Source organism: Tursiops truncatus, chromosome 7 (assembly GCF_011762595.2).
Source record: "Tursiops truncatus isolate mTurTru1 chromosome 7, mTurTru1.mat.Y, whole genome shotgun sequence".
Lineage (NCBI taxonomy): Eukaryota > Metazoa > Chordata > Mammalia > Artiodactyla > Delphinidae > Tursiops > Tursiops truncatus.
Window position 1 is genome coordinate 26,099,517 of NC_047040.1, and position 14,655 is coordinate 26,114,171.

At 36.5% G+C, this 14,655-nt stretch overlaps 1 protein-coding gene across 1 annotated transcript in view; it reads right to left on the reverse strand.

Moving 5' to 3' along the window:
• The window catches only part of CPS1 (carbamoyl-phosphate synthase 1), a 215,052-nt gene that overhangs the window by 40,535 nt on the left and 159,862 nt on the right, over positions 1 to 14,655 (reverse strand). The window contains exons 24-27 of the mRNA XM_019938868.3: positions 8,031 to 8,172; positions 6,625 to 6,690; positions 6,112 to 6,175; positions 4,240 to 4,421 (exon numbers count right to left, since the gene is read on the reverse strand). Of these exons, the coding sequence (XP_019794427.3) occupies positions 4,240 to 4,421; positions 6,112 to 6,175; positions 6,625 to 6,690; positions 8,031 to 8,172 (454 nt within the window). The remainder of the gene's footprint in view (positions 1 to 4,239; positions 4,422 to 6,111; positions 6,176 to 6,624; positions 6,691 to 8,030; positions 8,173 to 14,655) is intronic.

Below are 14,655 nucleotides of genomic sequence, written 5' to 3' on the forward strand. Positions count from 1 at the left end.
GTTTCAAAGGTAGTGAATGTTAGAAGTTAGTAGAAGAGCAATTTCTAAAACACTCTTTTTGGAAAGTGGTAGATAGAAAAACATTCACTGCAAAACCCTATTCTCGTCTTTGACCTCCAGAAATAAAGACCATCATTTGGAAGACAAATCACATCCATAGGAATGTTTTAGAGTAATGGTGTGATGGTTTGTGCAGGTTTTGCCTGTACAGCAAAGAGAATTCAGTAGAAGAGAACATTTATGGGATGAAGTTAATAGATGAGAGTTTTGTGGAAGAATTTTATCTTAAATTGGCCCCAACTCCAAGCACAGAACTTGTAGGGACTTAGGGAAGAGAATCTGGTATCCCACACAGATAAATTATTATCATACATATTGATACAATCACACAAATAGTTTCAAGTAACTTTCTGAAATAAAATATTCTAAAATTCAGATTTGTTTCCCGGATTTCCAAATACTTTAGGCCTAAAGTAATTCCATTAGTGTCCCAAAGTTCTACCGATGTTACCTAGATTTGTTTGTAGTATTTTTACCCAGCTTAGTTTCTTAGTTTTTTAAACCTGGTCTCACAAAGCTAAGGTATCACTGCACAAAAACATTTCTGAAATAATCTTTAACCTGAAATTTATTTTTAGCAGTGAGGAATGAAAAGAAAATTCTTCAAATTTATTTGAGAACATCTCAATTTCCCTTAGACACTAATCTCTTTGGTCAGTCCTTATTTTTATAAACAAATTAAACGCTGTATTATTGACAGAATACAATGTAAGAAAACTTGTCTTACTAACAGAAATAGCATTTACTTCATCAAAAAATAGCCTTGATTTTTGTAATTTCATGTATTATCTCTAATGTACAAGCCTCCACTATTTATATTCTGTCAGTGAGGTTGATCATGCACTATTTTTTAGTAATTTGCATTTTAGTAAAACATTTTTAACATTTCAGACAGAATCTTAAGCTTATACTTAATTACAATTAAACCAAATGCTAGGAGTGAACCGCAATCCTGGTTTAGAGTGATGCATTACCTGATGGGTTTTGCCTGTCACTAATTAATGTCTGTCACTCTTTCATTCACTTAACTCAAGTTGTAGTAGAGGTACCATTGTCTACATATACATATGGTATTAGGTGTTAAAAATAGGAGAATTATATCATTAAGCAGAGTACATATCTATGGGGTATGATCCAGTAAATTATACATCATAAAAGCAAGAAAAATTGTATAATCAGGACTCAAATCAGACAGGGACATCATAAGGTGTTAAATATGTTGCCTGGTATTTTTGTTTGTTTGTTTTGAATACTTGAATTGTATTTAATTTATTTTTTTATACAGCAGGTTCTTATTAGTCATCCATTTTATACGCATCAGTGTATACAAGTCAATCCCAATCACCCAATTCATCACACCCCCACCCCCAACCCCCGCAGCTTTCCCCCCTTGGTGTCCACACGTTTGTTCTCTACATCTGTGTCTCAACTTCTGCCCTGCAAACTGGTTCATCTGAACCATTTTTCTAGGTTTCACATATATGCGTTAATATATGATATTTGTTTTTCTCTTTCTGACTTACTTCACTCTGTATGACAGTCTCTAGATCCATCCACGTCTCTACAAATGACCCAATTTCATTCCTTTTTATGGCTGAGTAATATTCCATTGTGTATATGTACCACACTCACACACCAAAACATAAAAGATAAAAATGCAAATCTCTTCTCAGGGGGCAGAACTCATGAGCACAGTCATAAGGAATTAATGACTTCAGTTTAAAGGGTTGCTCTTTATAAAGTTAAAAAAAATGCAGCCAAAGGGATATATCGCTATAACATTTTCTCTTAAAAAAAAAAAAGAACAAGTGGGAAGGAGATTTTGGCATTTCTAGTATCTCCTCTCACTCAACTTCTGATCAAGACCTCCCTCCAAAGCAGCCTGCTTTACTCACAGCCCATGTCACTTTTCTGACTTCCCCTTAATGGTTTCTTTAGAGGTGCTTCTTTGATTCCATGGAAACAGGCTTGCTCCTGAACTAGACCAAGAGACCTGGACCAAGGGACCTATCATATTTTCTATCATCCCACGTAGCTATGTATGCTTGGGAAAGCCTATTGCCCTTCTAAGTGACTCAAATGTGTGCTTTTAAATAAGTTTAGACGTGCTTCCAATTTTACGCAAATTTACAGCTGAATGCCTCAGTGCCTTCAGAATCTCTAGGGGCAACCGAGGTCGAAAGGGCAGCCTTCCGAAGGTTGAGGCACACCCGGTATGAGGGACAATGCTTGTAAAGCCTGCTGTAAGGAGACACACAACAAGGGAACACATACACAAATATATGTACATATGTGTATGATATGTGCATATGATATATAACATTTCTTGTGGGGTAGTTTAAAGGATACATCAATGGCATATTGTTCTTATGTTCTTCAACATAACATTTACAATTACCTTATTATATATAGTAGCACTATAAAAACCAATTAGCTTCAAATAGGGCCAATTTATTTATTTCTATCATACTGAATTCAGTTATAGTAAAAGGACCTTATTATCATCCATATGTAACTGCATCCAAAGGCAGTTGTAGAAGTTTTTCATCTTTCCTTAAACCGTTTCATGGGGAAATAATTAATTATGTGTAAAATGCCTGCTGCTATTGCTTGTAATGCTTGTTAACATTTTTAAAACAATTATGTAACTTTTCACATATTGCATCATGGATTCCAGTTTTATTTTAATGTCTTAAATGTAGGGACCTGGTTTTATAGCTCTCTATCCTGCTGAACCTGATTTTTAAAAGGTATTCAAGAAATATTTGCAGAATGTACTTGTTTTGATCCCCACTTATGTGTCTAAAATGAATTAAAAAATCATTAGAAAAATCAGGTCAGAGAGAGAACTAAAAATTGTGTATATTCTACCTAATGGTTCAGTTTCATTATATTACAATATTAGTAGGCCAGGCCTAAATATTGATAGAAAAACATGATGATACCTCAATTTTAAATTTGTCTATATTTTTCTTCATAATAATAAAATCATTACATTGTTCTAGCACAATACTTTATACTTGACAATGTGATCTCAACTACAAATCTCATGTTGCCTTCACAATACCTGCATGTAGAACATTTAAACACTCATATGATTCATAAACAAAAAAAAAGATGAAGCCCAGAGAATTTATATAACTGGCCAAAAAAAATGAATTTTCAAGTCAACAATTTAAGTCTTGCAGCTCCAAGTTAGAATATTTTTTTCCTTAAGTGACCATATTTTGTACATAGGGATAATTCTCTGTAGTAGGAAATGAATTACAATAACATCAAAAGGCACAACTATTGGACATCACTCTAAAATTTTCAAGTAGGTTTTTTGTATTTTGCAGTACGCGGGCCTCTCACTGTTTTGGCCTCTCCCGTTGTGGATCACAGGCTCCGGACGCGCAGGCTCAGCGGCCACGGCTCACGGGCCCAGCCGCTCCGTGGCATGTGGGATCTTCCCGGACCGGGGCACGAACCTGCATCCCCTGCATCGGCAGGCGGACTCTCAACCACCGTGCCACCAGGGAAGCCCCAAATACGTATTTTTCAAATTGTAAGCTAACTTGTTCTACAGACTTACAGTGACCTGGGATCATATAAATCCACAGTGAAGATACACTCAATAATATTGGAGTGGAGATGGAAGAGCTACTTAAGAGCAAGCTATAAAGGCACCAAAATCATTCAGAATGAACTCACTGATTTTAAATTGAAGACTACTGGCTTCATCTGATAGCATAAAGAATTAACCAGTCCTCTGTGAACGACTGACTGTCTCCTCTGAGAACTGGTCATCATTAAACTGCAACAGCACGTGAACTAGAGAGACTCGGCTGCATATCATATGTCTACATGACCAATTACATCATTTTGCAGAATATTTATTGGGGCTGTCTTGTGCTAATTAATATGTATCGGGCACATGTTACCAAGAAGAATTTTCAGGAGAGCTAGAATGCTTAGAAAGAAGAAGTGAATTTTATATGAAAAATAATTACTCTGTGCCAGGGCCTCAAGAATCTAAGGCTAGGTGATTCTCTTTAGAGTTTCACTACGAAATTAGACAATGGAAGACACCGGCAGCTCTTTCTCCTAAGGGGAATTGTAATGTAAATCTACATACATGAATACACATATATAAAGTATGCACTGCATATATTTTTCTCTCTTTTTTTTTTTTTTTACCTCCTGATGGTAGATGTCTAGGATTCTCTCCAAAGACAACTCTTCAAAGTACAGTTTGTCACACTCATCAAAGTCCGTGCTCACGGTCTCGGGGTTACAGTTCACCACCACTGTCTTCTTGCCAAGTTGACGCAGAGTGCGGATACTGGAGACAGCACACCAATCAAATTCCACGCTGCTGCCTGCAGAGACCATGAGATTAGGGAAAGGGGGGAAGAGAAGCCTGAAGTTACCACACAAAGAGAAGCAGAAATATATTGCCAATCAGTCCAGGCTAAGGGAGCTAATGCCCTTTCAATTCAATTTTTAAAACTCCAAAATATAAAGGTGAGATCTATTATGCACACTATATTATTAGTAGTAAAAACAGGGACTAATTAAACTACGACACGTTGGCTTGTTTTGTATGCTAAATTCTGCAAGAGGTAATCTCCATATTCAAAGCATTCAGAATCTGAAAGTTAATGGGAGATAACTGTAATAATAATTTTAAAAACCTCATTTACTGAAAAGAAACTCAAAGTGAACATATTGACCTCAGTACACAAAAGTAGTTACGTTCGAGATCAAAATACTTGAGTTCTTATTTCAGTCCTTCCACTTACCCTGTTGTCTGAGGGCCAAACCCAATGATCCCTGAGGTGCCTTGCAGCTCTGACATATCTTGATTGATTGGAAAGCCCTGGCCTTTCCAAGCATATCCTTTTAAGCTTGGCAAGGCCACCCCATGCAGAGTGAGCGGCCTTCTAGGAAGTAATTTGAAGTATAATAATGGCCTAAATGCCTCAAAATAGCACCTCTACTGGGATGCCATAGAACTGAAAGTTCTGGGATTTGTACTAATCCTTTGCATTAGGACTTTGTCTCCTAAAAATTCTTATGGGAATAATAAGTTGTCCAAATATAGTAGCATGTTAAATCTCACTATCAATTAAGTATGCACTTGATTATCAGCTCAGCTCATCTTTCCTAGGCCCTAAAGTAATGTAGAATTGTTGCATAAAGGTTTCGAGAAGAGAAGGGTAGATCCTGGTGAAGGCGTCCAGACCATGTAGCCATAAGATAACTGAAGTGGCAAAGGTATAAATACTTTTGACCTACTTTAAGATCTGGCCAAAACTTGGCAAACTACCATATCCTAGAGCACTTAGTTAATTGTAAAAACTATAATAAACTATGCTTAAAGTAACAAAACAAGACCACATACACTTAAATCATATATTTCATCATTTCCATATTAGAACACCTTGCAGAGACAAAATGTTAGATATACTTATTAAGAAACATCATTGTCTATTTAAATATGTACTTTGTAACTGTAATAGATCTTGATTCATTATTAAATATTCAGTTTTAAGTGACTGGGAGAAATATAACAATTTCTCGTGAGAATGTTTTAATTAAATTATGTAATACTCTTCCTGTGCCCCAAAGAGAAGAGCTCTTTGCATCTAATGTCAACACAAGTCATATGTTAGGTCAGACAATGGGTCTACAAATATAATTACTGGCTGATGTATAAAGTTCTTGAGCAACTATAGATCTTTGTGAAAAACTATGCGGGAAGAGAAAAAGTCAAAGTGTAATTCATTCCCCAACCCCAGTAAGAGGCTCAATTTAGTTCATGAGGATGAAAATGATAAAGGGATGACATGATAAAATGAAAGAAGATGGAATCTGTGGTTGAGACCCACATTTGAGTCCTACTTCTACCACTTAATAGATGTATAAGTTGGGCTACATGTCTCTGAACCTCTGTTTCCTAATTTGTAAAATTTTTATTATGACAGCATTTGGTTTACATAGTTCTTAGAATGGAATTAACATGGATGAAACTGAAAAAGCCTTTGTAAATATAAGTTATCACTTTACCAATGTGATATGGACCACAGCCCAGTACCATCATTCCATGTTCATCAAAATTGATATCATGCTCCTGAGGGGAAAAAAAAGTTAAGATGTGGAAATTATTACATTATTCTTCCCTCTATTTAAACTGTGTCCTGTCTTTGAGTGTGTCTTTCCCGTTCTTCCTCTTGCTGATAAGCATCCTCTATTAGTCTTTGGGAACCCATAAGTATAAAGTGTTATACAAGCCCTACTTATTCATTAAAAATTATTCAATATTTTTAATTAGATAGTCATGAGAAAACAGCATAATTGTATGATCATGTAACCACTGTCTTTATCTCTTCACTTGTTTGATTTCATCATCTTAGGGCAGTTCTTAAAAGATTGGGTACAGAAACATATCATCACATTCAACTCACATGATGTCACTGTTTATTACTAGATAACCAAAGACACACAAAACGTATATTCCCCCATGTGGACCATTTACTAAATCTAGAGCTTTCTGCATTATAGAAGTTTGGCAGTTCCTACCTGACCATTGTAGGTAACATAGAGGTAGTTTGTTACTGATGGGTATTCTGCAGCCAGTGTATCAATCTGCAAGATAAAATAAATAAATACTTACATACATAGGGATTTTTACTCCCCTTATTATAATTATTTTTCAAGGATGCTGTGGATTTTTTTTCTGTTCTGCATTCATATTCCTTTAACGTCCATTACTATCAAATATAAAGACAAGAAAAAGGTATGTACAATCCAATTGCTTTCTAATACTAAAAGTGAGAGGGGAGAAAAAAATAATGACACAATTTAGCTATCACTTGGGCAATGAATGACAATACGCATTCCAGAGCAACCGATCATTACATAGTACATCTCAGGAACACAACAAGGTGGTCATATAGTCAACTGGTTATCAGGAAAACTTACCCAACCAGCTGTCTAAAGCAACTGCAAATAAAACCTAAAATCAAAGCAAAATGACCTATATATAAGGATGTCTTTGGTTTGCAAATTAATGCGTAGGATTTAAGTTACCTATGGCACTGAGCAATGGGATGACATAAATACCACAAAGCATGAGGAAGAAGGGAAGGGGACAAGATCTCATTGAACATATTTGGAAAGAGTGAATCAATTCAGCTCTCAAGGGCCAGGAGCTCAGCTTAGTGAGCAAGAATTTGGCGCTGACAGGGCAAACTAATGTAAGGCAAGTGAGAAGGAAGAAAGATAATAATTGCTGAGTAGAAAATATTTGGCCTCAAGCCTGAGACCTAAGGTTATGTGTGTGCCCCCTGAGCACATGGGGAAAAGCCAATGATTTTAAAGGACAAAAATCAGCTGGTGGTACTTTAAGCCAAAGCATCTCTTCTACTAAAGACCCAAAAAAAATCACAACAGTACACCTATGAAAATTCTTGTGTGATTGTCATGAATACTAGATGAGCTCATTATGCCCAACCCTAACACAATGAATACTAAATGAACCATAATGATGGGGCACTTAAAATAAAGTATTACCCTGTAAAAAGTCAGTGCCAAAAGAGATGACTATTCTTTTCAAGAGGGTCAGTCACTACACTAGGGCATTTCAAGTCCTTCTATTATGCTAAGGATTTCTCTTACTACAGATATATTTGCACGTGGGTCAAAAAGTAGAGGAGAGGTCATTTTGATTTTTTTTTTTTTCACTTAGGCCAAGAAAATCATGTACTCACTCTTCCCTTTATATCCCAGTGTCCCTTCCTCCTTTCCCCTTTAAAGCATAAATCAATCCTGTGCTGAATAAAATAAGTGCCGTCATGAGCATCAATTGAAAAAGTAAAATCACTTTCGAATTCCGCCCCTTTTCATTGAAAATGGCTCTATGAATTGGTGCCTACATTTCACCCAAGAAATCCTGGGAAGAAAGAAAAACTCCTTTTCTCCTTTACCTGTTTAACCCAAGGATGAATGTTTTTCTTTAACCTCAGCTCCCTTGTCTGCGCCTCAGTCAGCCCGAGGCATTTTGAAATCTGCTTGTCTGAGAACCCAATCTCCTTTGCCTTTTTCAGGGTTTCTTCTGTAATGGACTCACTAGAATTTAATGAAAAAGAGGATTCAAGTTTAGACCAAACACAATAAGAAGAAGTGAACTATTCACTTTCAAAATCACCAAAGGCTCCTTATTTTCCAACTTCAACATACTTAGGTCTCCTGCCTTTTAAAAATACATGAATAACCAACTAAATGGTCTAGCCTCTAGGAAGTCTACTATTTGCAATACTGACTTTCTCAAACATGTGGTTTCCCACTTTCACACCCTATGCACCCTCTTCTCTTCTTAATTCCTGAAAAGTGACTTCTGTACCAAGTGTCCTAATGAATTTGCTCTTTCAAAAATAATCAGAACCTCTTAAATCCAGGAGTCTTTCTTAAGTTTCATTTTCTCAGTTTTTCAGTATATGTCCCTTTTGATGTTCCATTCTTTAAAAAGATATTTTTCTCTGGCAATAAGTTGCTTCTCACCCTACTTTATTACAACAATAATTTACTGGTTTTTTTCTCCAAGGCTCTATCCTCTGTTACCTGCTTACATCCGGCTACTTTCTCTCCCTTCCTAAATTTAGTCACTGTCATTGGCTCATAATGACTAGTTATCCTACATAACTAGTTGATGATTCCCAGATCCTTAGCCCCTTCTCCAGTGTCTGACCTGTGTTCCAGGTCTTTATGGGCTTTGAGAATTTCTTCATCTGCACATCCCAACATGGCATCAGACTGGGTACCCTCTCCATAAACTGTCTCTATTTACTCATGTTGCATATCTGTCTGTGTTGGGAAGATAGTTCTGTGATTTTATGATTATTTCCCACTGAAGCCAGATTTGTCTCCTCACTTTCCCCATGCTCATTTCCACAGTGTAGACACCACTCACGTTATTTCTCTCACCTGTAATGCCTTTGACATTCCTGTCACCCACCCATCTTCTCTCCAGCTCCCAGCTTCATAGGTCAGCTAAAGCCAGGGCTCATCCTCAAAGCCTTCTTAGTCTGCCCTAACTCACACACATCTTTCTGGGTTCTTAACTGACTCTTTTACAGGAGCTAGGGGCATAGTTGGAATCATACTGTTTAGCATGTATCATTTCCTGATATTTTTAATGTTTGTTAGCTTTTATTCAGCAGCCAGACATTTTTCCTGCTAGATTCAAGTTCCATGAGGGCAAAGAATACGTTTGGCTCATTTACTAGATTATTCCCAAAGCTTAGCTCATGTCTGGCTCACAGACAGCATTCAATAAATATTTATTACATGAATGAAGGAAACTGTAACCCTAGAGTTTTATTACTTTATAGAAAAGACAAAGAAGTTATTGAAATCAGTTTATAACTAGAATTCAAAATGTACACAAAATAATTTGCAAAGCATCGAGTTACAGAAGAATTAAATACTACTATAAAAGCATCTCTAACCAAATAGCTGTGGCCAACCTGTTTCAAGCAATAGTCAATATGATAAAATTCAGTTGTAACAGTTTGATAGTCAATACAATGAAATTAAAATATAACAGTGTGTTGCCAAAGATCTAATAATAAATAAAACATTTTCATTGAAATTCTGCTAATAGAATGCAGTTGAATTAAACCTACTGCATTTTGTTCATTCTATCCTTCAATCTTCTTAATTTAATTAACTCATATTCTGAGTTTACAGAAGAAGCAAGATGGTACATTTAATAGCTACTTCTCTGGCTTTTTTATATCAGTGTTAGTTTGGATTTCTGAAGCTACAGGTCTTCCTAATCAATTCACTTTCTCTATGGTGCCTACTTTGTCTTGTCTCTCAAATCCATTATTTCTCCTAGTGAATTTAATTTCTTTTTTCCTATTCCCATTTTGATTTCTCAGTCTTCTCAAGTATTTGATAAGCATTCTCTCAGAACGACACATTTTCCTGTCAAATTCCTGAACACAGTCTATTAAGTATTATTGGTCACTTACTATGTGCCAAGCACTGTGCTACCTATCAAATATGGTAGCCACTAACCAAACATGACTATTTAAATTTAGATGCTAATTAGTTTAAAAGTTCTTAGATTATTCAGAGCCACACCTTCACTGGTCACATTTCAAGCGCTCAATAGCCATACAGACTAGTGCCTACTATATTGGACAGTGCAGATTACAGAATATTTTATCATCACAGAAATTTCTACTAGACAGTGCTGCTCAAGATGACACAAAACAGTATCTGAGGCAATGCAGTGATAGAGAGTGATCCAAACATTTTGTGAAGAGATAAGCTGTGTAGTGCAATGTGAGGTCAGAGAAAGTAGACAACAATATGAGTGGTTGCACTTGCGAAATACTATGGCAGTAGAGGGATGAGAACAGAACCATCAAGTACGCTCAGGTTTATACAGATGAAAGGAGTTGACAAGGCAAGGGCAACTGCATTCACAGTAATGTGAGGAAGCAATCGTGGCAGGCATAGGAACATACTGAGGATTTGTAGTTGGAAAGAGTGAGTAGGACATTGTGGATGGTGAAGGCGGGGCAACACTCACTGTCATTTCCTTCATTAGTGCTTTAACATTTAGTGAACAAGTGCTCTGTGTATCAGAGCACTGTCCTACGTATTTTGATGGAGAGATAAAATATCAAATCTCTACATTTAAGGAGATCAGAGTATATAAGAAGGCAAACAAATAGCCGTTTCTCTGATAGCACAGTGAGGTGCTGTGAGGAAGTGCTCCCAGCTTCTACTGGGGAAGTCTGGAAAGGCTTTACCCAGCAGGTGACTGCTGAGCTTCTAAGCTTCTTGAAACACCCAAATTTATGGTGTTTGCCTTTAGTTTAGCAAAAAAAAAAAATGTTTGAGACAAAAGCAGAGGAAGGACTTGTTGTTGTTGTTGCTATTTGTTTTATAAAGGCGTATTTCTCCTCTCCTTGCCAACACTATATTCCTAAACCAGTCGCTCATCTGCTTATGTGCAAGTGTGCATGCAGCCTCAAAGTGCAAGTGTTTGACAAACAATTTTCCTAAATTAAAACTTTGGATGATGTATTTTTTTAATCATGAGTTTCCTGGATGGTTTCAAATCATGTTTACCTGTATGAGGAAAGGCTACACATTTTCCCTGTGATCTGCAATCTTATTACAAACACAGGTACGAAGCTTGAGTTAGGTGGAGAAACACTGTGCATACAACACTGAGCCAATTCTTACCTGTAGATGTTTTTAGCTACCTGCCAGAGCATCTTCCCATCATTGTGGGATGGCAGGAAAAGGAAAAACAAGCAAAAATAAATAGATTTTCAGTAAGACATTTCTTTATTCTTGCAAAAAACTATCTGAGGCAAAACCTATATTATGTTTCTATATCAACAACCACACTAACTAAAATGACTAAATGCTAACGCTGAACAGCGATGGTCTGGACACACATAAGAAACATGCCTTGAAAAGAACAATCACACCTATAATTATGACTATGGACTAGCACAAATGCAAGTGCTTCAAGTCCAAAGGAAACCAGAAGTAACGTATTTATCTTTAACTCTTCTGGTGAGATTTTTTTTTTTTTGCTTTGAATGATTTATTTTTTATTTCTTATTATATGGAGGATCAGTCAATTCTTCAAAGGCTGCTATATTGCTTTAAATAAAAATTATAAATAATGGTATTAAACAAACAAAAAAAGAAACCATTTAGATTCCTCAAATTTCTGTTAGGGATGCAGTAAATTTGCATTTGTTTTGTCCACATTCAGCAATGCAGTCTTTTCTATTGCTGAAATATGCATAATTCCTCTTATTCTTTTCCACCAAAAGAGTCCAGTAGAGCATATAAAGACATCTCCAGCAAATATACACAGTCTTCCTCCTCCACCCACCAAATAAAATTGGACTCTTACCAACAAACAAATTAAAAAAAATAGAAAAAGGAAGGCTGATGGATAGAATTGGCCTTGTGCATACAAAAGTAAAGTGAATTAATTTTGTGCTCAGCTCTACGGCAAAGAAATAGCTAAGACTAACTCAATCATTATTGCTCCCCATAGCATCCCCACCTCAGAGAGTTTTCATTATTTAAAGGGGATGCTGAGAAAAGCAACAGTAACACAAAATAATGAATGAGAGTTTCAGAATGGGGGTGAAAACTACTTCTCCATAGGCACCCGCTCAGGTGAGAGTTCTAAAACAGATGCTTCAAGCTAGTCCTACAAAGTGCATGTTTTAAGCTCACAAGCTGATTCTCAGAATATTTTCTTGGTGAGCCAAAAACTGATTTAACTTTCACTCGATATTCAAATAACTAGATCAATAGCATGATATGATATTTCAACATCTTAAAATTAGGGTGTATTAAATTGGAATGGCATATGAATATATTCATGTTCATCTATTTCAACTTGAATGCAAATATTGGGTAGATATGTTCCTATGAAGTTCCAAGTAATATATCTTCTACAGTACTTCATTCATGGCTTCTCTGGTTATTAATTTCTACTCTTTAGACATGTTTATGAAATAGTGCAAAGCACTTTGCAATCCTCCTCCCTGAGAAAAGAGATGTTGATTCTGATCCACCATGGCAGTTACAAAGACACAGACAAGTTAGAGTTCTTTCCACGTCGATCATGGTCCTAATTCTGTGTGTTACCCCTAACTCCGAGACAGGACGTAGGTGGCCGCTCTCCATTATTTCCCTCATTCACTCTCTCCACTGTTTCTGCGTAACACAAGGTTGGCTGGCATGTCATTACACACAGAAGAAAATTCACTTCATTCCCTACTTGTTCTGATACAAAATTTTATTCTGAGTTCCATTATAATAAAATAAGAGAAGAGACAGTTTGAAGACATGATTCATTAGCTTTGCGCCAGTGATTTAGATAAGGTTAAACCTCTTCAGAGTCAAATACAAGATGAATCATCTTAAATGAACATAAAGCTCATTTAACAATGTGATTTAGATATATGCTTCTCATCTTTATCTGCCCATATTGAGGTGCCCCCATTTTGTCTGCTAAAAGGAATTCCCACCAGAGTGAGGTTTTTTTTTTTATATCAAGCTAGGTAAAAGCTTGTTTTAGGGACAGGGCTATAATATTTCTATTTTTTTCAAGGGAAAATGAAAACCTTAATTTGGAACAAACTCAAAACAGAATAATTACTAAAAGAAAGATAAACACTGAATTTGTAATTCAAAACCATTTTAGAATCCTCAATAGGAAATGCTCCGTTTATATTATATTGTAAATCGAGGAAGCATTATACCAAGAGAGAAATGTGCTCAGCTGAATGGAACATATTGCACTAAAGAACACAGTGTTAAAATACGTATAATAAATAAATTACCCTTCTGTTATTCGATATGTATTTGAGTATACTAGTATGTTTATCTTTACTCCTTTGAACATGAACACATTAAATCCATATTTCAGAACCGTGGCCTCTAAAATATACTACGTACACAAATTTTCCTTCCCCTACCAGCTTTCCTTGCTTTCAGAGTTCAAGGGCAAACTCTTCAAAGGTTACACGTTCCTCATTGCATAACAGATTCTAAACAATTAAACAAAGAAACCCAAATAGCTGTGAGCCTGGCCTTTTCATAATCTTCAGTTTCTCCCTACTTAGCAGCACCAAATGACAGTCTGAAATTTTAGAGGGGGAAAAACGTCTTAAAAATAGAAGATCAGACGTTTACACGCTCTGACATCACCTTTTAACGGTTAGACAGGATGGCTCAGCTTCTACAGCGAGAAGTCTCTCATGTGTTCTCCCCGTTTTATAAACAATGCAAGCCTCTCTCTTTCTCCTCGACTTCCGATGTAGATTTTGTTGTTGTTGTTTAAAATTCTACCCTACCCTGTCATCTCTGAAGCTTCCGCCACTCACACTTAGTCTTCAATAATAAATGATAAAAGGAAATGGAATAAATTCCCCTTAATGAGGAAATTTTCACCTGGCACACAGGAGCTGGGGAAATCTCTTAACTGACTGGAGGAACGCCTGCAGCTTCGCAATTACCAGGGGAGCCCGCGTACCTCACTCGGTCCTCTCTTCCACTTGACTGGCTTTCATCTGATCCACCAACTCACAAGTAATACTAAACAAATTTCCCTCCAGATTGCACAAATTCTAATGTGAAAATGAGCATTCCACTTGGCCTACAGTTATGGGATGGGCTTACAATTTTATTATTATCTTCTTTTAAAACATCCCCCAAAAGGCAGAAGCTAAGAAAAACACTAGGCCTGATGTTCAGTAATGACACCAGTTTTAATAAGGAGAGAGAACTGAGAAAGATGTATGTGCTCTGTTCCAAGACCCCTCACCAGCCTCTCCCCTGAGTTTTACAGGGCTTCACTGATTATTTTTGGCATTTCACGGGTTCAGGACCATGCCACAATCACAATAACGCAATCAAGTGGAGAAGTTGTCTTCTCATTTTTTCTGTCAAGGAGACGGGTTGTTACCTCTTTCCTTGAGAGAAATGAAAAAGACATTTTTCAAAAGCAGAAGCAGCGTTTAGAAAAGCAAAGGATAAAACCCAGGAAATTGGGTA